The sequence below is a fragment of the Trichoderma reesei genome (assembly GCF_000167675.1).
Source record: "Trichoderma reesei QM6a unplaced genomic scaffold TRIREscaffold_2, whole genome shotgun sequence".
Lineage (NCBI taxonomy): Eukaryota > Fungi > Ascomycota > Sordariomycetes > Hypocreales > Hypocreaceae > Trichoderma > Trichoderma reesei.
Window position 1 is genome coordinate 1,859,944 of NW_006711149.1, and position 26,037 is coordinate 1,885,980.

At 55.9% G+C, this 26,037-nt stretch overlaps 10 protein-coding genes across 10 annotated transcripts; 5 read left to right on the forward strand and 5 right to left on the reverse strand.

The window, feature by feature from the left end:
• The first annotated feature begins 376 nt into the window (after window positions 1-376).
• TRIREDRAFT_120267 (ribose-5-phosphate isomerase) lies at window positions 377-1,552 on the forward strand. The gene is made up of 2 exons (XM_006962175.1): window positions 377-881; window positions 972-1,552. The coding sequence occupies exons 1-2, from the start codon at window positions 461-463 to the stop codon at window positions 1,412-1,414; spliced, it is 864 nt and encodes a 287-aa protein (XP_006962237.1). The 5' UTR covers window positions 377-460; the 3' UTR covers window positions 1,415-1,552.
• A 299-nt stretch (window positions 1,553-1,851) lies between these two features.
• On the reverse strand, window positions 1,852-2,976 carry TRIREDRAFT_2451 (Ras-like GTP-binding protein; the record flags this gene model as incomplete). Its single annotated transcript, XM_006961899.1, has 6 exons — window positions 1,852-1,907; window positions 2,027-2,305; window positions 2,452-2,566; window positions 2,665-2,753; window positions 2,837-2,862; window positions 2,930-2,976. 6 exons carry the CDS (start codon window positions 2,974-2,976, stop codon window positions 1,852-1,854), a joined length of 612 nt encoding a protein of 203 aa, XP_006961961.1.
• An 832-nt stretch (window positions 2,977-3,808) lies between these two features.
• On the forward strand, window positions 3,809-5,229 carry TRIREDRAFT_55183 (uncharacterized protein; the record flags this gene model as incomplete). The annotated part of the gene is made up of 2 exons (XM_006962176.1): window positions 3,809-3,963; window positions 4,029-5,229. 2 exons carry the CDS (start codon window positions 3,809-3,811, stop codon window positions 5,227-5,229), a joined length of 1,356 nt encoding a protein of 451 aa, XP_006962238.1.
• A 437-nt stretch (window positions 5,230-5,666) lies between these two features.
• TRIREDRAFT_120272 (uncharacterized protein) lies at window positions 5,667-7,803 on the reverse strand (the record flags this gene model as incomplete). Its single annotated transcript, XM_006962390.1, has 2 exons — window positions 5,667-5,683; window positions 5,739-7,803. The coding sequence occupies 2 exons, from the start codon at window positions 7,801-7,803 to the stop codon at window positions 5,667-5,669; spliced, it is 2,082 nt and encodes a 693-aa protein (XP_006962452.1).
• A 1,116-nt stretch (window positions 7,804-8,919) lies between these two features.
• On the reverse strand, window positions 8,920-10,884 carry TRIREDRAFT_75056 (uncharacterized protein; the record flags this gene model as incomplete). The annotated part of the gene is made up of 8 exons (XM_006962391.1): window positions 8,920-9,567; window positions 9,626-9,857; window positions 9,924-9,993; window positions 10,069-10,154; window positions 10,219-10,261; window positions 10,316-10,460; window positions 10,525-10,652; window positions 10,729-10,884. The coding sequence occupies 8 exons, from the start codon at window positions 10,882-10,884 to the stop codon at window positions 9,084-9,086; spliced, it is 1,344 nt and encodes a 447-aa protein (XP_006962453.1). The 3' UTR covers window positions 8,920-9,083.
• Window positions 10,885-12,723: 1,839 nt separating this feature from the next.
• Window positions 12,724-13,897, forward strand: TRIREDRAFT_55939 (uncharacterized protein; the record flags this gene model as incomplete). The annotated part of the gene is made up of 3 exons (XM_006962177.1): window positions 12,724-12,800; window positions 13,013-13,208; window positions 13,415-13,897. The coding sequence occupies 3 exons, from the start codon at window positions 12,724-12,726 to the stop codon at window positions 13,895-13,897; spliced, it is 756 nt and encodes a 251-aa protein (XP_006962239.1).
• A 447-nt stretch (window positions 13,898-14,344) lies between these two features.
• TRIREDRAFT_55088 (uncharacterized protein) lies at window positions 14,345-15,060 on the reverse strand (the record flags this gene model as incomplete). The annotated part of the gene is made up of 3 exons (XM_006962392.1): window positions 14,345-14,654; window positions 14,716-14,820; window positions 14,876-15,060. 3 exons carry the CDS (start codon window positions 15,058-15,060, stop codon window positions 14,345-14,347), a joined length of 600 nt encoding a protein of 199 aa, XP_006962454.1.
• Window positions 15,061-15,331: 271 nt separating this feature from the next.
• Window positions 15,332-16,158, forward strand: TRIREDRAFT_45153 (uncharacterized protein). Its single transcript, XM_006961984.1, has 5 exons — window positions 15,332-15,398; window positions 15,457-15,471; window positions 15,667-15,817; window positions 15,884-15,949; window positions 16,008-16,158. Exons 1-5 carry the CDS (start codon window positions 15,351-15,353, stop codon window positions 16,031-16,033), a joined length of 306 nt encoding a protein of 101 aa, XP_006962046.1. The 5' UTR covers window positions 15,332-15,350; the 3' UTR covers window positions 16,034-16,158.
• Window positions 16,159-17,415: 1,257 nt separating this feature from the next.
• On the forward strand, window positions 17,416-21,522 carry TRIREDRAFT_120276 (uncharacterized protein; the record flags this gene model as incomplete). The annotated part of the gene is made up of 5 exons (XM_006962178.1): window positions 17,416-17,453; window positions 17,585-17,625; window positions 17,701-18,111; window positions 18,187-21,064; window positions 21,140-21,522. 5 exons carry the CDS (start codon window positions 17,416-17,418, stop codon window positions 21,303-21,305), a joined length of 3,534 nt encoding a protein of 1,177 aa, XP_006962240.1. The 3' UTR covers window positions 21,306-21,522.
• Window positions 21,523-22,733: 1,211 nt separating this feature from the next.
• On the reverse strand, window positions 22,734-25,897 carry TRIREDRAFT_75063 (uncharacterized protein; the record flags this gene model as incomplete). Its single annotated transcript, XM_006962393.1, has 3 exons — window positions 25,496-25,897; window positions 22,921-25,405; window positions 22,734-22,847 (listed from the first exon to the last, which is right to left on the reverse strand). Exons 1-3 carry the CDS (start codon window positions 25,762-25,764, stop codon window positions 22,734-22,736), a joined length of 2,868 nt encoding a protein of 955 aa, XP_006962455.1. The 5' UTR covers window positions 25,765-25,897.
• Window positions 25,898-26,037: the final 140 nt, after the last annotated feature.

Sequence of the window (26,037 nt, forward strand, 5' to 3'; positions counted from 1 at the left end):
AAGCTCGGGCAATCGATCCACTAATAAACCGCCTGTTCCTGTGCAGCTTGTGGTCAGACCAGCCCAGCAGTAACACGGCCGACCTCTTCCTACCTTAGCATTCGCCTTGCTCTGTGCGCTATATAAACCACAAAGCACCTACTAAACCGGGCAGTTCCGGATGAAGAGCTCTATCCGGTGCAGAGCCAATTACCTCTGGACCATCAATCGATCTGCGACTCTCAGAAGCCCTCTTTTGGATAACACAATTCGAGCTTCAGCCGTCACTTGCAGAGCCCAGCCAGCCAAAGCCTTTCATTTCGCTCAACGAGCTAGTTCTTCGACTCACACCTCACAAAAGTCACTACCCTGCAACAACCCTCGATTTTCGAGCCTCACACTCAGAGCCTTACCACTGTCTTTACACTCACACTCACACTCACACTCACACTCAATCTCATCCTCACAAACCCGCAGCACAATGGCAACCTCAACCCCAGCCTCCTCCGCCGCAGCCCTCATCGAATCCGCCAAAAAAGCCGCCGCCTACCAGGCCGTCGCCGACCACCTCCCCCCAACGGCAACCTACGTCGGCATCGGCTCCGGCAGCACCGTCGTCTACGTCGTCGAGGCCATTGCCGCCAAGGGCCCGTCCTTCTCCGCCAACATGACCTTTATCCCCACGGGCAGCCAGAGCAAGGGCCTGATCCGGGCGGCAGGGCTGAGGCTGTGCAACCTCGACGAGAGGCCCCTCGTGGACGGCGTGCCGGTTGCGCTGGACGTGGCGTTTGATGGCGCGGACGAGGTGGACGAGGATCTGAATCTCATCAAGGGAGGCGGTGCTTGTCTGTTCCAGGAGAAGCTTGTCGCTGTGGCGGCGAAGAAGTTTATTGCTGTTGCGGGTATGACTCCAATTTCCTCGTCCCCTTGAACTGAGTTGCTCGTCCCTTCATGATGTGAATTGAGCTTGACTGACACACGTATGAGTCAAGATTCCCGCAAGCAATCAGCAAGGCTATGCACAAAATGGAAAACAATCCCCATCGAGGTCCTCCCCCTCTCTGCCCCAGACGTCCTCAGCCGCCTCAAGGCCATGGGCTCGCCTAGCCCCGTCGTGCGCTCTGGCTTGCCTAGCAAAGCTGGCGAGTGCGTCACCGACAACGGCATGTGGATCATTGACGCGCCCTTCCCGCCGCTGCTCCTCCCCAAGGACCTGACGGCGGAAGTCAAGGGCAACGGCGAGAACGGGGTGTGGGAGATTGAGAAGCTGGCCGAAGAGCTGGTCAGGCTGCCCGGCGTGGTGGAGATTGGCCTCTTCCACGGGTTCAATGGCGTGCAGGCTGTGAGCCGGGGCAAGGAGTTTCAGGCCCAGAAGCCGGTGGCGGCCTACTTTGGTACGCCCACGGGCGAGGTCCAGGTGCAAACGGCGGCATAACGGCATGATGAGGATGAAAAAGAGTAGGGAGTCAGACACCTATCTGACGAGGGCTGGTATGACATGCATGGACACGACGACGGAGTCACACACAATCTGTCTTGTCTCAATCTCGGAAGAAGACGAACGACGAGCAGCAAAGAAAAGAGACGAGCTTGAAGCGCTTTCTTAAGCAAGGTTAAAAAAATGAAAAGATTATTAGTTTTGTTGCATAAACGATCGTGGGCACGTTATCCTCGTTGCAATTGCAGGTATTATACAAGTCCCATGCACGCGCCAAGCTTCGAACTGATATCCTACTCTGGGCATTCAATGCATTGTGACCGCAGAACGACGCTGAAAGGGGGATACTACTAGTCGGTTGTTTCTTTTTGTTTCTTTTGTTGGTTCTTGTTGGGTGTTTTGAGCTCCATCGCGGACTCCAAGAGCATCTTTGCTTAACACGAGCAACCCTCCTGGGGAGGCTGTGTTGTGTTTGTCCGCACATCAATCACTGCGAAGAGTAACAAGGGTCAGTCGCAACGATATGAAAGGATCACCCCGGATAGACCGGGCATGACTTGTGACAACACAAGTATACGTCGAGAAAGGAAAGACCAAGAGAAGACTCACTTTGGTTGGTCGCCTGGGCAGCGGCATCGGATCCCTCCATGCCGGGCAGGGCCTGTGCTATCCTCTTGAAGAGGTTCTGTACGTTGTGGCCGAGCTTGGCGCTGGTCTCGACGAACCTCAGCCCCTGTCGCTTGGCCTCCTCCTCTCCCTGCTGGGTCGTGACCTCTCGCTTATCGTTCAGATCGGTCTTGTTGCCCACCAGCACGATGATGACGTCGTTTCCTCGCTCTGCCCGGACGTCGTCAATCCACTTTTTGGTGTTTTGGAATGATTTCGCATCTAAAGTTGAGGCAAAACCGTGGTTAGTTCTATCGACATGCAAGCTGGTGGGGCCTTACACCGCGACTTTGGGCAAGTTCTGGCGGTGGGGGTGGAAGAGAGAGAGAGAGAGAGGGAGAGTAAAAGAGAGGAAGGGTTTCCCATACTAGAGATGTCGTAGACGACAACGGCAACGCTCGAGTCACGGATGTATGAAGGGATCAAGCTTCGGAATCGCTCCTGGCCTGCCGTGTCCCACAGCTGTAGTCGTACCGTCCGGTCCTCGAGGTACATGGTCTACCCCCCCTGGTTGTTAGCTTGAGGTTCGTTCCGCCGGGCAGCTTGGTGTGGAAAGAGAGACGAGATGGGTAGCTTCGTACCTTGGAGAGAAAGTCGATGCCAATCGTTGCCTGGTACATGTTGTCGAACGAGTCGTACATGAACCGAGTGATGAGAGACGTCTTGCCGACTGCATGTCGTCAAGAAAACTCGGTCAGTCTCGCCAATGCCAGCAGAAGCAGTGTGGAGCCCTGGGACGAAGAAACAACATACCGCTTTGTTCCCCCAAGAAGACCAGCCTGGAGAGAGAGAGAGAGATTTGGCATTAATGACGGGGCCCGTGAAGACGCAGGCAGGGCAACATACTTGAACTTCTTCAAGGGATTGTTGTAGGATCCTCCAGCTTGCGCCATGGCTGCGTGTCGTGTCGAGTCGAGTCGAGTCGTGGAGTGGACGTGTGATGCTTCTGCTTGGGGGGGCAGAACAAGTAACAAGGTCCAAGTCTGCCAAGTTGCTGCTGGTTTGTGTTGTCTGGTCGTAGAAGGATAGAAGACAGCAAGCAGCGGGTGCGTCCAATTGTGCTCTCGAGCTGTGAATGGCTGTCTCTTCGTTATCGTCGTCGCTCGTTATCGTCGTGACTTTTCCTGTCGGTTGGGCAGTTCGTCGAAAGGAGGTGACAGGTTGGACAACGACCGCCACCAGCGTTGCTCGCCAGGCTAGGTCAATATATACTGGACTGGCTACTGGTTACTGGCCTGAGACGGAGCCACTTTGGGCTTGGACAGCGCTGCAACGGCACTGCAGCCAAGAGAGACAGCCAGCGAACAGTTCACTCGGCCTCCGCAGAAGCCCCGCCATCCCACCGTTTTCTGCACACCGTCTGATTGGGAGTTGGCGGGGGTGAGTCGGGGTCATGTACTCGTACGTGCGAGTATGCGCAACCTCAGGCACGCACGCTGCTCGCGCCACGCACCAGGTACCCTCTACTCTCTTGCCTCTTACGGCCACCAGCTTGGAGTTACTCCAGGGCCCCACTCAAAAATCTCAAAAAAAGGCTGCTGATAAGATCCGTCCAGCCAAAAAAAAAAGACCCTCGAAACGGAAATTTGCGACTTGGTAATACAGCAGAAACAACAAGCAGAATCCTGATTCCCGCAATCTCTACGCCTCAATCCGTCCCAGACCTCGATCTGCTTCAATTCCGAAAGAAGAAGAAGAATAGGGGGAACACCACAGACCGTCAAAATGCCCGTTCTTCGGTCGGCCACCGCCGGCTCAGGCGAGGCGCCTCAGCAACACAGCCAGCCCTCCAGAAAGGGCAAAAAGGCATGGAGGAAGAACGTCGACGTGACAGAGGTCGAAGAGGGCCTGCGAGAGCTCAACAATGAAATTATCAGAGGGTATGCCTGAGCCCGTTTCTTGTCTTCTGTCAAGATGTCCCATCTAATGTTCTGTTCTCCCACAGCGGCGTCATACGAGAAAAGGCGTCCGAAGACCTCTTCACCATCGATACGGCCGGCGACGCCAAGATCCCCCAAAAGTTCCCCAAGCACGTCAAAAAGGGCCTCAAGGCCGACGAGATCATCAACAAGCGCTCCGCCGTGCCCGCCGTCTCCATGCGCAAGCGCCCCGGCGACAAGTCGACCGACGGGCTCGTGGCCGCCAAGCGCCAAAAGACCGACTGGGTCTCCCACAAAGACCTCGCCCGCCTGAAGAAGGTGGCCGACGGACACCACGAGAACACAATCGCCGTGCGAGACGCTGCCTTCGACCTCTGGGACGCCCCCGCTGAGCCTGCGACTGTGGCGACCAAGAAGGGCCCGACGACGACCACGACGATGGATTTCCTGCCCGAAAAGGTCGAGCCAAAGGTCCCCAAGACCATGAAGCAGCAGCCCCTGTCCCTCCTCGCCAACGGCAAACAAATCCCCGCGGTGCCCAAGCCCACAGGAGGATACAGCTACAACCCTTCCTTCCCCGAGTACGAGTCCCGCCTCGCCGAGGAGAGCGCCAAGGCCATCGAGGCCGAGAAGAAGCGCCTCGAGGCCGAAGCCGCCGAGGCCGCCAAGCTCGAGGCCGCCGCTCGATCAGCCGCCGAGGCAGAGGCCGCCGAGCAGCGCGCCAACATGTCCGAGTGGGAAGAGGACTCGGAGTGGGAGGGCTTCCAGTCGGGCGTCGAGGACGAGCGGCCGAGCGCCAAGCAGCCCAAGCGCAAGACGCAGGCCCAGCGGAACCGCATCAAGCGCCGCAAGGAGGAGGAGCAGCTCGCGCGGCACAAGGCCGAAATGAAGGCCCGCCGCGCGCAGGAGCAGCGCATCAAGCAGATTGCCGCCGAGGTGGCCGAGAAGGAGAAGCAAAAGGCGCTCATGCTGGCGCAGCAGGCCGCCGAGCAGGACGCGGACGACGACGGAGAGATCAAGGAGGAGAAGCTCCGCAGGAGGCAGCTGGGCAAGTATAAGCTGCCGGAAAAGGACCTCGAGCTCGTCCTGCCCGACGAGCTGCAGGAGTCGCTGCGGCTGCTCAAGCCCGAGGGGAACCTGCTCAAGGACCGGTACAGGAGCATGCTGCTCAGGGGCAAGGTCGAGATCCGGAGACACATTCCTTTCAAGAAGCAGGCCAAGAGGAAGGTCACGGAGAAGTGGACGCACAAGGATTTCGTTCTGTAGATGGCCTGCTGATTTGTTCTCTTTCTCTTCTGTTCGCCTGCTGCATTTCCATTCTGGGGTTCTTTTTACAATGTCATCTGTTCTGTTTTTTTTTTCTTCTCTTGGTTCATAAAACAGACATTATGTAGACCATGGCGCCATAATTTTGCTTTGATCACAAAAGAAGGGCTGCTGCATGAAGACGCTTTCTTCTAGCAATTTATTACACAGTGAACGATATCAAACGCATCATAAAGTGCAAACACATGTGCCTGATTCCTCCCTCCCCCTTTCCAGGTGCCAGCGCCTTCGCTAACAAATACTTTGCTCCCTGCTGGGAATCTGAGACATGACTGATTCCATCTGACAGATCTTTACGCGTTCTAACGCTCATAAACACATCTTCCAGCCCTTTGTTTACAAATCTTCAGTAGCTAACAATCACTCATAAGCTCATTTTAGAAAGCGACAAGATCTGGAAACAGTCAGATTTCAGGTTCACACAAAGAATGGCAAGGAGGGAAACATACCTCTACCGAACAGCCCTCGCTTCATCCAGTCCATGGCCATCAGGCTCCTCGTCCTAAAGCTCACGCTCTGCGCAAAGTAGACGGACCGCCAGGCATACACGGCCCAGAGCCCACCAGCCATGCTCCAGCCCTCTCCCAGGTCGAAAACGGCCGAGTTTCCAATGTACGCCAGGCTGCCCAGGTGGCGGTACTCGAAGGCCTTGTACACGGCCGCGTCCAAATCACCGTCTCGAATGTCGTTGGCTAGCATGGCGTCCGAGATCTTGGCCAGCTTGTTGAACTTGTGGGCGAGGTACTGTCCCTGCTGGTGGGCACGCTGAGCCGTGGCCGGGAGCGACGTCAGCTTGCTGTCGATCTGGTTCAGGAGCTCCCTAAGCTCGCCGAAGTCGAGCGTCCCCGACTGGTCCTTGTCGAACTCGTAAAAGAGCTTATCGAGACGCTTGAGATGGTTGATGGCCTGCGGGAACCGCTTCTTGACGTCGGCAGCAACGTTTCGCCAGTCCGAGAAATGAAGCTGGAGCGACTCGGGCTCGATTCCACGCGACCACGCCAGCTTGCGCAGAAAGCTGACGATGCTGTCGGCAACATTGTTCTGAACAGTGGCGCAGTCGCCAATAGCGTAGACGTCGCCGAGGGGAGCACCGTTGAGGCGCAGGTGAGTGTCCGTCTCCAGCGCATGTCTGTTCGTCTGGCTGGCGCCGAGCTTCTTGGCCAGCCTCTGCGACAAGGCCGTAGGGGACACGCCGGTGGACCACAGACAGAAGCCTATAGGCAGCTCCTTGGTGACCACGGTACCATCGTCCTGCTTCTGGCTGAAAATGATCTTGTCCTGCTGGACCTCCTTGACTCGCGAGTTGGTAAGCACCTCGACCTGGTCGCGAGCAAAGCGCTCCTCGGCATACTTGGATACCGTCTCGTCGTAGGTGTTGAGGATATGGCTTCGGCTCTGGATAATGTGGACGGAGATCTCGTTGCGCAGCAGACGAGGAAAGTGTCGGGTGAGATCCTCGTTCAGCAGATCGAATAGCTCAGCGGCAAACTCAACGCCAGTCGGACCACCACCGCTGACGACAAAAGACAGGAGTCGCTTGCGTTCCTCGTCCGTGGTCGTAGGTAAACAGGCAATCTCGAGGTTTTGAATTACCTTGTTCCGAATCATGCGGGCATCATTAATGTCCTTGAGAAAAAAGGCATTTTCCAGCCCCTTGACGCCATGGGGGTTGGTTGCTGAACCGACGGCAATGACGAGCTTGTCGTAAGGGACATAGAATCGGACCTCTCTTCCCTTGTGATCGAGCTGGGACACCTCGACTAGCTTATAAGAGAACTCGACGTCTTCCGCCTTGGCACGTATGAAGTGGCCGTGGACACGGCTCAGTATCCTTCGAATCGGCTCGACTAGAGAGCGCAGCTCCAGAGTGCCCACAGTAGCCGACGGCAGCATGGGCGTGAAGAGGAAGTAGTTTGTCGGCGAGATGACGGTGACGTGGTAGTCGTCCGGGTTCAGGTCCTTGAGGAGCGCCACGCCACCCCATCCTCCGCCCAGCACCACAAGCCGCGGCTTCGACTTGCCCGGGTGCTCCTCGGTGTCGTCGATGAAGACCTCGGCGATGGGCAGGTTCTTGGGCCCGCCGCGGCGAGGCTGGAGCGCGAGCTGCGAGACGTCAATGTCGCTCTGCGTGCCGTGTTCCTTGTACGTGCTCGCGTCGTAGAGGAAGAAGCCAAGGACGCCCGTCCCGACGACGACGCAGGAGATTCCTAGCCATGCCGCCGCTCGGTAGAGAAAGTTGAGCACCCATGACCTGGGCTGGGGCAGCGGCTTTCCGGACAGCGCGCGGGAGAAGATGAGGCTGACGGGGCGAGGCTGTGATTGGAGTCGTTCGGTCGGATTTGCTGCTGGGGTGCCTCGCTTATTAGTTCGGGAGTAGAGCTTGGAGAAGGCGCGCAGCTGCGCACATCTCGTCGTTGAGGTGATGGCCGTTCGAGAGCTGAGGGAGAGGCGCTGCCTGCAGGCGCCGCTCGCTGCCAGGCGGAGGGACCCCAATTGCGCAGAGGCCAGCGGCATCGTCAACAGCAAGTCAATGAGGTCGACACAGTTCCTTCATGGAGGCCTCGAATGCGTTGCCCTGCGCCAATTGACGGGTTGCAGGGAGTCAGAGCACGAATCGACTACTGATACAGGCAGTGAGTGATAGCTTCACCCTGCTGGCCGGTTGATGCTCTCGTGAAGCTGCGTGTGTTTAGTAGATGATACCTGGTGGCTATATGAGCAGGTTGCTGTTGCTCGGAGCAGCCGAGTTCTGCTTCCTCAAAGTGAACGCCGGATTGATCCTTGGAGACTGGAGTGAGAGATTTAGAATGGCATGGCCTGCCTCTGCGATTGATATACTGTACGAAGCTTAGTCCAGCTGTCCAGGTATGTGCGCTATTACTGGTGATATGCCGGGCAGAGCTCATGGCGTCATAGGCCTCAGACAGAGCACACTAGCCAGCGTCCAGGTCCCCACTGAGTCTGATGTTAGGGCCTTGCCAGCGGATCAGGAACGCCGTCCGATCCAGCTTCATGGGGCCTGCAATTATCTAATGGTGATGCTAGCAGAAGCAGAAAGGCGGTTTGAGTTCAATTGATTGTCAGGACTAAAAGGCTACTAGACAACTGCATTACGTGCGTGTTCCGTAGTTACGAAAAGGGGACCAGACTAGATAATATGTAATAACTCCGTGAGATCTGATGCAAGGCTGATTAGGTAGATGAGGCTGTGATCGATGCCAAGATTTCATGTACGGAAATGCCCGTGACACACAAACAGACTGAAAAGGCTAATGCCGCTGGAAAAGGAAGAACAAAGAAAGAAAATGAACGTAATAGCCGACTTGTGCTTCATGCGTTGAGATTGGCCAGACACGCGACCCAACGCAGCCCAGTCATCGCGTGCCGGAAGTCGGCCCTTGGGATTCGGCCTCGCGGACATGTCGCGGTCGCCGACGTCGGTTTTCCATTCGGAAGCTCCTCCGACAGGGCGGGCCTGACTGATACTGGCCCTAACACAATGGCTTGGCGATGCTGCCGCTGCAACGATCTTGCATGTAAGACCACCCATCAAACACCATCTCTTCACAGCACCCTGCCGGGAGACTGCAGGCAATCATGCACACAACCACCCACGCAGGAAATATGCACTCATCTCACTGTCATAAGTGTCAACATCGTTCGAGCCGTGGCCGTCTCGAGTAACAAGCACTTGCGATTCCACCTGGCCGTGAGGAGATCGGTTCACCTCGTCGCCTGTCATGTGGGAAAAAACGGGGTGGTGGTGTCATTAGAATTGCAAAACCGCTCGCTGCTCAACAACGGAAATATCTCTTTTCCACCCATCGCTGCTCCGCGTGGGGCAGGAGATTGCACACCACGGCCGTGATTTCTGGGAAAACCGTCATCAACCTGTGCAAGCCAACTTTTCCGGCGGAATAAGTGGCCAAGACGATGCGTTCCAACGCGACGCCGTGGTCGACGAGGACTTGAACAGCCATAAGAGCTGCTCCTCCGCTGGCCATTTGGGTGTCTAACAAAAGCACGCTCTCATGCTCGTGAATATCTTCCGGTAGGCGCAGGTAATGCAGCTCCGGCTCCCCGGTTGAGTAGCTTGACTGAATCAGAAGCCGTCCCGTCCTGCAGTCCGGAATGGTCTTTCTGAGAGCCGGCTCGAACGCCGATCCTCCTCGGAGCACAATCACGGCGCTGACCTCTCCCTTGGGGCGCAAGCCGTTGTACTTGTACCCCGGTGGTGTCTCAATCGTTGTTGCTTCAAAGTGGACGTTGTTTAGGGCCCTGTAGTCGGGTCAGCATGCATCGGCCTTGATGTCACACACGCCATGGTTCGACCTACTGTTCAATGATCAAGGCGGCGAGGCGATCAAAGTAGAAGATGAAGTCCTCGGCTGAAGTGTCGATATCCTGAAGAATGGTGTTCATGAATTTGATCTGAGGCCCCTCACTCATGACTACAACACGGTCGGAAAGCGGCTCTTCTTTGCCCTTGATCTCGAGTCTGGCCAATGCCTCGCGATGATGAGTCGACTTTTCAAACAGCTTCTTCTCAATAAATTGAGTCACCATGTCTTCGAACCGCCATGTCAGCCAAGATATTTCTCACCCCGAGTCAATCCACTGCGTCTGAAACTCACCAAGCGCTACTCGATTCTCAATGCCTCTCGGAACGATGATGTCTGCCACTTTGCGCTGTGGCTCGACGTACTAATCCACGCGAAGGGAGCTTGGTAAGTGAAATGTTTCCTATCAGACAGTTGCAGCTTGATTGGGGCGCCTCACCTTTTCGAAATTGGGCTTCACAAAGGCGAACCATTGCTTGATGCAGCCCTCGACGTCTCGCCCTCGCTCCCGGACATCTCGAACAACTGGTGCAGATAGTGAGCAGTTGCATCTTCGTCAACATCTCTACGGGCAGGGGAGATGGCCTACTTCTCCTCGACAAACAAGTGTCTGCATCAGCTTCACAGTAGATCTAGAGAGCAAGTCAGATCCCATGTTGTATCAACATCGGGCGAGGCAGGCATACTCCCATATCACACAGCTCACGGACCCGCGGGTCGTAGAGGGCAAAGATGCCTTCCAAAACGAGCACGTGCGGGGAATAAATGGATGTGGTCCTCTCCAGTCGGGCATGATGGGCGAAGGAGTATACGGGAATCTCTGCTCGCTTTCTGGAAAGGCAGGGTTAACTGAGCGTGTCCGAAACAAGCTTCATTGGCGGCAGGTCATCGTTACCCAGCTTTCAAATCCCGTAGAGAGCTAATGAGGGCATCGAAATCAATGGCGTCGGGTGAGTCGAAGTCGTACTCGTTGGCGAAAGCCAACTTGGACTGGGCAGGGGTCAATGTCTTATAGAACGAGTCCTGATCTGGTCGTTAGCCACGACGATCCAAAGCCCGCTGCTTCTCCTAGGGGACTTCATGCCATGGAAAGAATGACAACCCAGGGCAGGTTGAGCTTCTTTACGATAGTCTGAGACAGCGTCGACTTGCCGGAGCCCGAGCTGCCAGCGATGGCAATGATGCTCACGTCTGCCCATGGCGGAGAGTAGTAAGCTCGCTTCTGAACCGTGACATGGCTCTCGAGCTGCGACATTGCTACCGCCACAACAAACGCTGGCCCAGACCGTGACGTGAGTTTTTGACCGACAGGCCGTCGTTACTGGCGAAGAGCAAGCAGAGGTTCACGCTTTTGCTTTGATCCTAGGGTACAAGACTTGATCAAGTGGGCAGCGGCTCGCGTGATCCACCCCGTCGGTGGTGTCCAAGTTTTTCTGTCCGGAGCCAGTGACACCGTCAGGGCTGCTGCTGAAAGCCGAGAGCTGAACAGAGGCGACAAGATCGTGAAGAGCACGACTAAGGGGAGCACGGCAGAGGGGAGCTGCGGTGAAGCGAACGACGATCGGTAATATATGGTAAACTGACGGTCAGCGCGCAGGACAAAATCTTATCTGGCTGCACTGCTGTCTTTGTGTGGCTTTATGGCCCGGCAACCCACCGGAGTCGATGCTTCGAGGGCGTGGCACGGAGATGCCCGCCTCGACAGCTTGGCCCACTAAGATAATGGCGGATAATGGCGGATAGTCCCCATCCAGGGCGACGTGTGAGCCGCCTGATAGGTCTGATAGGGCTTGGTGAGGCACAGGCACCGCACCGCGCTGCAGCTAATAAGCAATGGGAAGCATGTGCCGGTCAAGCTAACGCTCACATGGTCGGCAGCGTCTAAAGCGGTAGATGTTGGGCCGAGATTGAGGAAGCCTTGACATGAGGCTGATGGCGGACCGACATCTTTAGCAGCCGGACATGCTTGTGGTGGTTGTCGAGCTTTGGTCAGGCAGCCTTGTCCCGTGTTCCTTCACGTCGGTCTGGCCCAGTCCATGGCTTCAGGGCTCTTTCCATCTCTTCTATGTAGGTAGCTGGCCAAGACTCTGGAAGGTACCTACTTTGGGTCGGCGTCGTGGCTGCCAAATCGGCGATGAGGCACCTGCACCAGAAGCCACTGGACGAAGTATCGGTACCCGAGAGCTACGATCTGCAGAATGCTTTTGGGCACTTTGCGTCTTAGTTTGCATTCAGATTCTACCGCTGCGACGACATCTGACGGGGTGCACCAACACGAACGAGGTCCCGATGAGTACGGAGTACGGAGTACCTACGTTTCTAGGTCCTGCAGCCAACCTGGTCCTGAACTCGGGATCTTCTTCAGCCCCCCTGAGTAGACCTGGCTTCAACTTGACAAAAGCCATACCTTATCTAGTAGTAGGTATCAACTACATCAAACCTTATCATTCTAAGCATGTAAACCTTCATATCGTCAAAAAATTTCTCTGTTTTTTTTTTCTTGTCCCCTCCCATCAACCTTCACAAGCCTCGACCTACGCGTTCCATTACGTTATTACTGATGGGGTCCTTCGTCCGTCACGTTATGTAAGCTTCGTCCCCCACCAGAGCCCTGAGGGCAAATGCAGCCGCAAAAAGCTACTGTGGAGCGTCTCCGAGCCATTCTCGCCATCTCATTGGCCCGCCTGGTCGTCTGTGAACGGGGCCGCCCACCCTCCAAAAAGGGCATCTGCTGCTCCTCCGCCGCCGCTGAAAATCGCTTCCCTTTCCTCATACATACCAAACTTTTCCCCGTCTCATCTCATCTCCCGCCACGTCCAGAATCAGCCTCCTCGAGAGCCAGTGGTTCCTACGACTCCGGCCTGCCAATGCGCTGAAACGGTGGCATCTCCGGCTTCCTCTTTGGCTGCCCGCGCACGCCATGAGCCTCCCAGTCTACGCATTTGTCGCATCTGCCGCAAACCCGCTGCTGCCTGACTGCAACTAGAGCTGCTGCCGACTGTCTGCGGGACAGCCGTTGACCTCCATGGTACGGTGCCGTGACGCCCTCCTTTTGCGCCTTGCACCCCGCGCCACGTCCTGACTCACTGCGCAGATGTCGTCGGCTTCTACAGCCACTCCGGCCAAGCATGCCTTTGAGAGGCGTGTTGAAGGGGTCAAGTCTCCCAAAAAGTACGTATGCTGAGTACACTCTTCTCCCCTCCGTACCTAGACACGATGCCCCCTATATGATGAACACACTATCAATGGGAATCTCTCCGAGAAAAACTCCTGTGGAAAACCGATATAATCTTCTTCTTTGCCTGAATCCTCCAAGAGCATCTGTCATTCTTTCGTCTTCTTCCCGTTGTTCTGGCCGGTACAGATTACTGACTGGCATCTAGTGATATTAATGCTTTGATTTTGGACTACTTGACCATGGAGGGCTACCCAAACGCGGCCGCAAGATTCTCGAAAGAGGCAAACTTGCCGCCGCTGCAGGACACCTCGGACATTGAAACGAGACAGGAAATTCAGAATTGCATCCATAGTGGCAACATCCAAGCCGCCATCGAGACTCTAAATGAGTATGATCCTGAGGTAGGTTGCAGAAACTCCTGCCGCGGCTGCCTCCCCTCAACCCCTTTATGATTAAAACAAGAGTTTATACATGCACCACGCATATGGTCGGTTTACCGACCCGTGATGAGAAACACCACTTTTTTATGATACACTACCTTATCCTGCCTCTGCATACCATCTCTTTGGGTTCGATATCAGTTGATCGTTTCTAACATGCGATTCAGATTTTGGACGAGGACAATGCTTTGCACTTCTCTCTGTTGCGCCTTCAACTCGTGGAGTTGATCCGAGCATGCAATGCATCGGGAGGAGACATTACTCCTGCGCTGAAGTTTGCCACGGAGCAACTCGGTCCGCGGGCCTCTACAAATCGCCTTTTTCTGGATGATCTGGAAACAACCATGGCCCTGCTCTTGTTCAGCCCCGATAAGCTGGAGCCGCAATTGGCAGCCCTTCTTGACCCTGGCCTGCGTCGTGAAGCCGCAGACAAGGTGAACAAAGCCATGCTGGAGAAGCAGTCGATCCGACGTGATGCTGCCATTCGACAGCTTGTTAAGATGCGAGCCTGGGCAGAGAATGCGGCGAGAGAGAAAGGCACCAGCCTTCCGGACCGTCTCGACATTGGATTGAAAGGTGACGAGCCCTCAAACCAGCCCTGGCGGACCTATAGCTCCGAGAACGGACATGAACCCATGATGACGACCTGAACCATTGAATGATGCTCATGAAAACCACGCTCGCCCTCCAAATCCTTCTACCTTACAACGCCATTACCCTAATGATAATTGATACGCTTGACAACACAGATTGTTGTTTCAATGCGCCGCATGGAGCAGCATACGCTGCCGCATCCATGAAGCCGAGTGCTTGCTCCTCTATCATCAAGCAATATGGAGACGGACAAGCAGAATGCGTAAAGCGATGGACTACTTGCACTGGTAGTGACGGAAAGACTGTTCTCTAGCTATTCTTTCTCCCATGATACTAGCTTTGGTAGAGCTAGACAGCTTGCCTTGTAGTGTACAACCCGAGTCAGATCAATACAAGCAACATTGTCACATTGCCCCTGACAGACCAGCTCGTGAATAATAAAAAAATCTTTTGATAATAACTTCTCTTCCAATAACCAGACAAGGCCAGGCATATCTAATGCCTTACTTTGTCCGGACGTGCTTCAACTTGCCGGGCGTGTAGAGGAAGTTGTTTGCGTATGCCTTGGGTGTGAACTTTCGCGAGTTGGGCTCCTGGACAAAGTACTCGTAGCCCTGCTTCTCTGCGAAATGAATGGCGTCCTCCTTGGACTTGAAGTTGATGTGTGTTCCCTGCATGAAGTCTCCCGAAGACTGCCATCCAATCAGCGGGTTCTCCCATCGGTGTCCCTTGGGCAGGATGTCCCAGTCCATTCGCCAGCGCTCGCCCCTGAAATCGCCGGACTGTGTAGCGGGCTTGGTCTCCTTGTAGATGCTGGCGAGTGTGTCAGAAAAGGGCACCTTTGTTCGACAAGATCGCCGGAGATCACACTAACCGGACTGTCCGGGCCTGGAGTTCGATAGGAGCGCCAGAGATGGTGGCGGCCGCGAGGACGTCTTCAGTGCCGTCCTGCACACGCTTGGGGACCGGAGTGTATGTTCTGCAACCCGATTAGCCTCTGGTTCCCATCTCCAATCAAGTATCGCTTCTCGTACGAGGTGGCCTTGTCGACGGGGGCGTCATAGTCGGGCTGGTTGGCGGCGCCGGGCATCGCAGGAACAACGTCGGCGGGCGAGTTCACGGAGCTTCCAAAGCGGCGGGGCACCGTGGCCAGCGCAATCCGCGGTCGCACGGCATTGTGCAGCAGGCGGGCGGCCGACTGAGCTCTGAGAGATGCCATGGCTGAACAGCAATTCCCGTGGTCGCTCTCGAATTGAAGGTTGGGGAGGAGGGCCTTTTTCTTGATGTCCGTGACGGTCGCTTGCGATGGTGGTTTGCGGCGAATAATGGTTCGGGGCGACGGCGGCGAGCGCTGATTGGGCGGTGCGGAGCGATGTTTTGCCGAGAACGAGTGCTTTTCGGCAAAGAACCTCTTGCGCCTGCTGCGGAACGTGGGAAACGTTCAAATCCAGCGATTCCTCAACACTCCGGCCATCTCTGTCGAGCGTCTATTCCTCATTATCCGACACCATGAGCTTCGTCACTCGCCGAGCGCTTTCGACGCTCATTCCCCCCAAGGTGAGATCTGTGGTGGCGTGCTTGGGTTGCTGAGCGTCTGCTAACAGTGCATCTGTAGATTGCCTCCCCCAAGGTATGATGCCATCCCAGATGATACGATGCACAACGCCGAATTGCGCTTGTCGAAAACTCTCGAAGAAGGCTATCAGGAACGCAATGACAATGGTCGAAACCTGGATTGCCGTGGGAGGAAGACGGACGGCAAAGCTCTGATCGGACGACATGCGGGACAATGGACGATCGGCTAACAAAGGCTCCTCGATGCTAGGCAATTGGTGCTGCTCCCGATGCTCTGCGCATGCAGCGTGTCGTGAGCTTCTACGAGAAGCTGCCCCGGGGTGCCGCCCCTGAGGTCAAGGCCAAGGGTCTTCTCGGACGCTACCAGGCCAAGTACTTTGGCAAGAACGCTTCCGCTACGCGTACGATATGCCCCGATTCAGAGTCTCATTTAGGGATCGCAAGCTGACGTTTCTCGAATTCTATAGCCATTGTCCACGCCCTGCTCTTCCTCATCGGCATTGGTTACGCTCAAAACTACTACTTCCACCTGCGTACGTACTCGAAGCTATCTGTTGCGGGTGAATATTGGGTAGCTAACGTCTGGAATAGGTCACCACAAGAACAATGCGCACTAAAGTACTCTGGATGGTTTGTTGATGCCGCTCTTCTCCAGACAACGAGTGGCCATGTAAATAGACTTAGAACGGTGCCGTGTATGCTCACGCCCGGACTTCCTTATGTACTATCAGACGCATTGAACATTTGCTTCTCTCCTAATCGATGGTGTGAGTGATGGGTAACGCCGATCATGCTGGGCTCCTGAGATCGATCTACCTATTGTCGCTTTGTTCTTCTGCCATTCGTCTTGGTGTTAGGAGACACAAGCAGTGTGGACAGGGAATATCAAAAGGGGATATGGAGAGGAGACAGCAAGAGACAAGAGCAGGCATAAGTATGCAGCAATCTCGATTCACACTCACGAGTGTGAGATATTATTCTCTTGGCACTTGCCGTTGTCATTGTCATGAGGTTCCTCCTTGGTCTTATGACTGGTGCTCGCAAACACGGGCAACAACTTGAAGTGAATCGAATGAACACGGATCGGCTGTGCCATGAGTCACTCGGTAGGGGATCTGCTGATGCTGACAGCCTGCCTGAAAGGAGGAAACAAAGGGCTATTGGAGACGGCCATGTTGTGCTTGATTTCATTGAAGCATGTGTTGCAATTCACTACCTACTCGCCGATAGAGATCAGCAACAAGCTGGTTTGCCGTTGCTATTCTTGGTCGCCCTGGTCACCTCAGCATTCAATCGGCCTCCATATCCGGGACATGCGGTGCAAAATTCGCAGACACTGTGCAGAAGTTCCGTGCTAAACCCCAGCCGCCCTCAATAGCACCCACCAGCCGCCTGAACAATAGGCCCTATACTGGTTGCGGGCTGGGTCGGCTTGCGGCTGTCCTCAGCGCTCCCACACCGGGGCTTCAGTGGCTTCAGTGGCCGTTTGGCGCGCACGGGCCCCCCGATCAGGCGGAACTTTCCCACTCAGCGCTAGGCCATAACCAACCGGCCTGCAGCTTCGAAAATCAGGTCGCTTCCACCTCACCATCACGATTGCAAGCAAATTGCAGCCGAAGCCTCTCGAGCACGGCGACTCATCCCGACGACCCCTTCCGCCGACACCGACCCTCGCTGCGAGGCCCTGGAAGAGAGGACCCGAGCCCCCCCCCGAAGACTCCGCTGCATCGCCCGCCGCCGCCGCCTGCATTCTCTCCAAAGCGTCAGGTCGTTCCACTCGCGATTCCCAGCTCCCCCTCCTCTTCGTCTCCTCTGCCCTCGTCGATCCCAACGCTGCGGCCTTTCTCTTGGGTGCTGCTCACGGCAAAACGAGCACACCGTGAGGCCCTGTCCCCAGTCGAAAACCCCCCCGAGAGGCGATTTGGTTTCCGCTCCTGTTTCTGGCTAGAGTTCGCATCTTACGACTCCCACCGGCGCACACCTGCCACCACGACGGATGATGGCCACGGAGCCCTCCACCGACAACTCAGCTGATGTGTTTGCCTCGACTGAACCGCAACCTGTGAGGCGCCTTGTCCCCTGCTGCTGCAGAACTCGCAGGACGCCTCCGTAATGGCGTCGGCGCAGTTGTGCCTCTCAACCCCCCTCTTGTCATGGGTGTGACGAAGCCTTGTGTGCTATATGAGCTGTGCTAACCTGATGTTGATCGGTTCGCAGGCGTCCGACTCTCGACATGGCGAATTGGAGGCCCCGGCTATAAACGGAGGCACCCCACTCCCTGAAGACATTGCAAACAAACGCATCACGAATGTCGAGGACCAGATCAACTCGGCAGACGTCAGTGTGAGTGGGGGGTCCGACACCGAGGCGTCGCGCGCAAAGGATGGTGAGAAGGGCATAAGCCGCACCGGCTCCTCGGCCAAGAAGCCGACCACCTTCAAGGCTGTCTCGGTCAACAAGACGTTCCTGGCCTCCAAGGCGAACCCGAGCGTCTCGTCCAAGACCAGCGACAAGCCAGCTGCGGGCTCGAGTACCCCGCCGACCGGCTCCGCCACCCTGTCGGTATCACGACCGCGGTTGGTTGCAAAGTCTGGCAGCGGCACCGGCACCTCATCTCCGCGGTTCTCATCACTGGCGAATGGCGGAAAGCCGGCTGCTGCGCCTGACCCAAATGCTGTCTGGAACAAGAATAGGCGTATGTCACCCGATCGAACCCCCAGATTCAGAGAAGAGAGTGAGCCTAAACTAACCCAATCTCGTCCTTATTTAGCCCCCGAACCCAAAAAGTTCACTGACGAAGAGCTCAAAAAGTATGGAATTCACATGGCTAGTCGCCTGAATGAAGAAGATACCCAAGGGCAGAACAAATGGGCAGACATCGATGACGATGACGACGACTGGGCACCCGAGGTCATAACTTGGGGAGATGGCACCAAAACCACCCTCCCCCATCCCGACGAGACGGCGAAGGCGGCAGAGCGTGCGTCGGAATCAACCAAGGATGCTTCGCCAGAGAAGCCCTCCTCTCCGGCGCCCTCGGCCGCCGCCACGAGCACTCCAGTGCCCAAATCTGGGGGCCTTCCGTCTGGAAAGGGGCTGGTGCTTAAGAGCGCTGCCCAAGAAAAGCCGGTTCTCGTTGCCAAGCCCCCAGCGCCGCCGGCGCCCGCCAAGTCACCGTGGGCTACCTTGCCGCCTGTCAAGAAGGCATCACCTGGATCCGTAGAGACGGCGTATCCGCCGCGCGGTTCCCTGCGAGAGTCATCCTTCTCCAGTAACATGGCTCCCCTACCTCATCGGGACATGGGGGCGGACGATTACTCGCGTTCGACTTGGAGAGACAGGTCGTCGTATGGAAATAAGGAGCTCTTCAACTCTCGGTCCGGACGATATGAGCCCGTTCCCGATCGACGCCCGTCGATGCGTTCCGATTCACAAACCAGATATCCCGCCTTGCTACAGCGTGGGCCTCCACCAGACCACCCAGCCGAGCCCTCTGCCGCGTTCCAGACTAGTCGTACTGCCCCGGATGCGCCATTTGGACGACGCCGCGGGTCCTCCAATGTGAGCGGTGGCAGCGGATCGTACCTGCAGCGTCTGAGCAAGGGGCACGAGGGTTCGGTACCTCCAGGCCCCGAGTTTCTCAGTATTCGGAGAGGCTCCATGGCAGGCTCAGTTCTGGAGAGCCCAGTATCTCCTGTGGCGGTATCCGTGATGAGTCAGGGACAATCAAGACACCAGCCATTGCACGATCCAGCCTCGCGACCCTCTCCTGGTACAAGCTACGCCACTCCTCATCAGGGGAACTCACACCCTGAGCACCACGCACCACCACCACCCTCCCATAAGCTGGAAGATGACCTTGAGTTCCAGAAGAAATTGATGCGTGAAGGTATCGAGCAGGCTAGGAAACGTCGGCAAGAGGAAGAAGCCCGCGAGGAGGCTGCACGCCGGGAGCGTATACAGAAGAAATTAGAAGCCATGGGGCCTCCCCCTGAAAAGAAATCCCAGGCGAAAGAGGCACCCAAGGGACAAGGCGCGGCGAAATCGACGCCGAGCCAGCAACCAGCGCCCAGTGATCAAGCGTCGGCACCACTTCCCGCGAAGGCAAACCATCCGCATCAAGCAGATTCTGGTAGGAATGACGCAGCCAGCGCACCTCACATCGAAAAGCCCGGGTTTGGCCACAAGGATGCCCCATCGGCAAACACCGTCCCGCCGGCGGGACCGACGACTAGGCGGCCATCTCACAGCCAGGACGCGGAGCCTCCCGGCGTCTGGGGCAGTCGACCCGAGCGGTTCTCTTCGTGGGGCGCCGGAGCGCCACGGAATGTTTGGAGCTCCCCGGACAACGACAACGGGCTCGGAAACGGCACCTTCAACCCTCAACTCAGCCGCGTATCCGGCGCATCTGCCCAGCCCGCTTCAGCTGGTAACGCCCCCGCCCCTATCGCACCTCCCACTACCATGCAGTCTTCGCATAACCGCAACCAAGTCCCCGCGCCTATTGGGTCGCGTGCTACGCGATATGGAAACATGGGAGCTGAGCTCGCCAACAAGTGGGTGACGGCCGTGGCTGAAAACGACAAGAGGATGAACGCGGAGAAGCTGGCTGAGCGAACAGACCGTGAGCGTCAGATGGCTGAGCGTGGAATCTCACTCGAGGATGCTCAGCCAACGATCAAGGACACATGGCGTCCCGTCCACATCCCAGGCGATGGGAGCAGGCGTGCCGTGAGTTCCAGTGAAGGTCAGCTGAAGAACGCAGAGGATTCCCTGATGGGTGGTCAGTCTGGAGTCCTTGGAAATGGGGCTGGCAGCTCTGTCTTGCCCCCGAACGGCCCAACTACAACTCCTCAGTCGCGACCCTCCCGATTCTTCCCCACGAGAGACGTGCGCACAGAGGTTGGCGTCATTGAACCGCTTCGCCCCTCTACGCCGTCTCCTCCCCCACCAACGATGGAAGGCCATCCTGTGTATGAAGGAGACCACACACGTCCGCATGTTTCATTACCCAAACCGCAACCAGTGGTCAAGCTCCCTCCCGCCATGGTGGCTGCCCAGGCACTGCAAGCCAAAGCGAGTAACCCGTGGGCCAATAGGGCACCCTCCAGAGAGATATCTCGCGCCCCCATCCCTCATGCATATCCTGCGCGACGGGTCTCCGAGGCGTCACAGGGAAACTGGCAAGACAAGATCAACAACCTTCTGAATGGTGGAAAGGCGTCTCCGCCAAAACATATGGGAATCGACCCTGCGAGTCGGCACGCGCTGGATCATACGAGCAACCAGCAGCAGCCTACAACCGTATCTCTGCCTACTGTAACCGTGCAGCACGTTGCGGAATCTCCCCAGACGCTCACCTCGAAGCCCATGGCAGAGGAATGCTTTGAAGAGCAGGAAATGGGCTCTCTGCCGCGGATTAGACTTCCGCACAATGCACCCGAAGCTGCATGGCAGCCTGCCGCAAGCATCAAGCCGATGCCAAAGAGGTTCTACGTACAGCCGTCTGTTGCCGAACCATACTATTTCCCGGCCGAGGTCGCTGGCGGCGGAAATGTCGTGAGAGTGTACTTTCCAGGGATGAGTGAGCCTAGGACGGCCACGATTCCCTTTTCTGCCGCAAGGGGCGGACGAGGAAGCCATAGGCCGTCCTCACGACACCGAGGCGGTGGTCACGGATCCCGTGGTGGTGGTGGTGGAGGAGGCGGCAACGGCGGTGGCAGTGGCAACGGCAACGGCAACGGCAAGAGGGAGTTTTCCAACAGCTACGGAGATGCCGCGAATCCAAGCAGTGGCAGCCGTAGCAGCCGTGGCGGATATCGCAGTCGCGGATCTGATAACTGGAGCCGGTTTTCACAGCCTCGCGAGCAAGGCTCATCATCTAACTAGGTGAAGATGAAGCCGTCCTATATAAACAATCTTTGACCGACCTTCTTGGGATATGCTGGGAAGGCAAGGGTCACGGCCGGCTCCCTATGGACCACCGGCAAGCAAATCAATCACACCACACGCTTTGCTTTTCCGACTTACCTTTTACGTCGCGTTCCCAATCTGACCTCTGCCTCTCTGAGGCCATTGATACGATAGCTTGCGACCTCTTCTCTATTCACGGGCGGATGGAGAAACGGACTGACTTTGACTACTAGTTTCAGGGCAGAGTCCGTATTTGTGTGCAATGAGAGCCAATTGCCTCTGGACTGTTTACTAGGGGCGGAGTGTATGTATGTACACACTTTTCATCTCGCTTTTCGTCCTCCGCGTTTGTCATGGACGTACCTGATAGCACATGGTTCAATGGTACCAGAAGGGCGGGCAGCTTTGATGAGGACGAGGGGAAGGCAAAAAGGATGGAGAAGAAGAACAAGAAGAGAGACGATGAAGAGAAACGACTGCTTCATTTTTTTTTCCTACAGTGGAAAGGGGCTGCAGTCGGGATGAAGGGAAGGGCTCGTAGGAGTTGGGCTAGATGTTGATTATCATTGTATTTGTCGTGTCTGACTACCTTTTACCTTACTTTAAAACCTTGCCTTGACAATAAGGGCCTTTTAACCTTTGCCTTGCGGGTTGCTCTTCTCTTTTCGTGAAACTGTTGGAATTTGAGGGAGGGATTGTGAAGAGGGCGGAGGGGGGGGGATAGGCGGGAAGCAAAATAAGGCAGATTCAGACAAGGCAAACCCAAGCAAACCACCATTGTAATTTTTTCCCAATGTACTCTCTACTACTTGTGGGATCGTGTGTGATTGTAATAGTAGGTCTTTGGCACTCATTAGAGACATTTTGCGCCAAAACCAGAAGACGCCTTTAGTTTCTTCGGTGATATACTATGTGTATATGTATACGAATAGGGTAGCTTGAAGAGTAGATGGGAGCTGATACTACTACTGGACTGCTAACTGAGCAAAACAGATTAACAGATGTCTTGAGGCATGATTCGATTTCGTTGCTGTCTTGATAGATGGTGTACTCCAAATGGGTTAACTGATGTATTCAAATGGGTTAAATGATGTATTTCAATGGCCATGATCCAAGTATAAATCTAGCATTCCATTCCATCTTTCGTTAGATGCATACCCTTCATGCGTCCCTTCCAACATGTGGTTTGTTCATTTTATATATCCTTCAACTCCCAAACTCCCCCTTCAAGTTTTCATGAAATCATGTGAGTAGTATTCTCCATCCCCATCCCCGTCCGCTCTCCTGATTTTCCCCTCTTCTTTTAACCCCCCCCGGCCCCCCCATCAAATGGTGAAACTAAACATGTGATGAGAATGTCATATCACAAGGCCTGTGTAGAGAAAGGGGGCAAGACCCCTCTGCTTAGATGTCTTCAACAGCACAGTTGGGGTGCAAAACATAGACGACATTCATAGGCGTAGAGGGCCCAGCGCCCTCGGTCAGACCTTCGCCCCTGAGCGCCATGAGGATGTTTTCCTATAGAGCGGTTGTGATTAGTGAAAATTCGTCGCTTAAAAGGTAAAAAGAAAGGAAGAAGAAAAAATCTCACCTTGACCATCTTTTTCAGAACCATGTTCGCAAGAGTCTTCTCCCGGTGGTAGTCCTCCTCGGTCTCCATCTCGGCTTCCTTCTGCTCCAGGTACCAGTTGATCAGAACGCTGCCCTCGACACCGTCTCCAGTGCCAGCCTCATCCTCTGTGATCCGCTGGACAAACATGTTGACCATGTGGATGTACGTGTCGTAGGAGATGGTATACTTCTTCTTCGTGGCAGCAGCGGAGTGGGATACGCCGTCCTGACCCTCTTCGCCCATAGCAGCGTCGCCTTCGTGGTCCTGTGCAGGGGTGGTTCCAGAAGCCGCATCCGCCGCGCGACGGAGCGTTTCGCTGTCTTCCTGGACGTCTTCCGTCTCCTCAATCTCAATGTCGTCGTGCTCGACAGAAATGATACTTTGGCGAAGGAGGTTATAGGCCTCAATGACCATGTCGGAGGAGATTTCCTCGACGCAGTTGACCTTGGCAATAGCTTCAGACAGACGAATCATACTTTCGAGCTGACGGACGGTGATTCGGTAAGAGTTCTTGCCGGCACCACCCTGGGCATCGTCGGCCCGGAGCTCCTTGTACTTTTCAACAAGGCACTCCCTTGCCTCATCCGTAAACTCGGGGCGGAATGTCTTTGCAAAGCGAATGTACCGCTGCAGCTGTTCCGTGCTAAACTCGGGCGTGATGGCCTCGTCGCGTTGCTGGTGAACCCTGACGATGTGCTCGGAAAGGTGGCGATCGAACTGCTCGGAGCACTCATCCAGCACGACGAAGAACAAGTCGAAACGAGACATGATGGGTGCCGACATGTTGATGTTGGCGCGCAGAGTGGTCTTGCGGTTGTAGCGGCCTCCCACAGGATTGGCCGCAGCCAGGATGCTTGTGCGCGCGTTGAGCGTGGCCTGGATGCCGGCCTTTGCAATGGAGATGGTCTGCTGTTCCATGGCTTCGTGGATGGCAACCTGATCCGCAATGTCCATCTTGTCAAACTCGTCAATGGCGCAGATGCCGTTGTCAGCAAGCATGAGCGCACCGGCCTCAATGGTAAACTCTCCCGTTTCCTCGTCCTTGACAACGGCAGCCGTCAGACCGGCAGCCGACGAGGCCTTGCCGCTGGTGTACACTGCACGAGGAGCAAAGGAGCACACATATTTCAGGAACTGCGACTTGGACGTCGAAGGGTCTCCGACAATGCAGATGTTGATGTCACCTCTCAGCTGCATTCCTTCCGCGGTTGTCTTGCTGACACCCGACATGAGCTGCAGCAGAATGCCCTTCTTGACTACCTCATGACCATACACGGCCGGCGCAATAGAGTTGACCAGTCGGGAGTAGATGTGGTCTCCGTGGACCATGGATCGCAGGTCTTCAATTTCCGCCCTGTTCATGGACGCTAGGACGGCAGCCTGCGCTTCCTCGACAGATTCAGCACCTTCAGAGGTGTTGCCGCCGTTCTGAGTGAGAGCGTTGACTACATCGATGGCGCCGCTGGCAGCAGATTGGCTGGTGGAGGTGGTATCAGGAGCAACCATGCACGCGAGGAATGCCAGGCGATACGTCAAGTCTCGGACTCCGAGAGCCTTGAGGCCGGTGATGCCGTTGCCTCCAACGTCAGCACCACGAGGGGCGCCGCGATCGTCACGAACGGCCGTGGGTCGCAGGCCAGGCAGGCCGAGCTGGCTGACGTCTGGTACCACGATCAAGGCACCTGTGAAGACGCACTTCTCACCCGCCTTGGCACGGTCGACAATTTCGCCTCTCAGGATGACGTCCATGGTGCGAGGCATGCTACCCGTGGGGATCTCGGAGCTGTTTTCCTGGATGCGGACCTTTTGCCAGTCGACAAAGGTGCTATGTCGAATGTCCAGCTGCCACGAGACTCTGTTCTGACAAGTCTGGTTGGGGCATTGAGTTGGTTCGGTGTATCGAAAAGTTTGCTCGACGTTGGGGACGACGGCGCGACAGGCCTCGCAGACAAATGTGGCCAGAGACAACTCAGGCCGCACCTCCGAGGTTCTCGTAACAGTGCCGGAAATGGAGAGCAGCTGGCCGATGTTGGCGGCTCTCAGGGCTCGAATACGCGAGACAAGAGGGAGGTTGTAAAAGGCAATGGAAAACAGCTTGTCCGTCTGCTGGTGCTCGTTCTTCCGCTGAGTATAGTCGCTTTGTGTTCCTGAGCCGTACTGGCTGGCGCCAGAGGTGCTCAGCTTGCTGGATGCGGTGGCTTGTCGGTGCTCGCGGAAGTATTGCGGTTCGTATTTCGCAATCATGTTGTGGAGTGCGGCGGTGAGGAAGGGGAGGAATCGATAATACTGCCGGATGACGCCGTCTGCCAAGCTTCCATTCTCCCAGGAGGCGAGGTGTTTGTAGTCGACGTAGAATGTGGAGAGCTGATATGTGCGCATGCCCCTGATCTGGGCAATGTAGTACTTGTTGGTTGTGACGGCGCTCGACGGGGGGGCGCCTGACGAGAGGGGATCTTCGATGAAGCTATCGCCATGGGAGACATTGTTCGGTTAGTCAACAAGTCAGGAGCAAAGAATCAAGACTAGTTTCTGAGATGGTTCTCGGTTCACTCACTTTTCAATGAAGCCCTCAAAGTGGTCCTGGACCAGCAGGCCGATCCGGTCCTCGACCTTGGGGATGCTGGCAGCATCGGGGATGCGAGAGCTGCGCGGCAGCTGGTCGTCGGCAAACCCGTCGCCCTCGCCATAGTCGTCGCGAGGCGTTCCCATGTTCTCCGAGGGCGGCCCGCGCGGACGAGCTGACGAGGACGAGGGGAAGCCTCCAGGGCGTCGCGGGGCCAAGCCGTCCGACATCATCAGGCTGGGTTCGGCAGGGGTAGCCATTGGGGGCTTATGGGAGGAGGAAAACGGCCTATAAGATGTGTGGTGAAGCCGTCAGGATATGCATCAGCTGTGAGACGAGGCGTTGAGGGTAAATGCTGATGCAAGTGCAAGATTGCAAAGGGCGAGGCTGTCGAGGATGATTATCGTTGCCGAACCCGATTTTGGAGGTTTGGAGGTGGGATTCAATTTCATGCTCCAGTTGGGTCGCAAAGCCTTTGGAGGGGAGAACACGCGTGGGACCGCGTCGAGGTGCCCTGTTCAGGACTAGCGCGA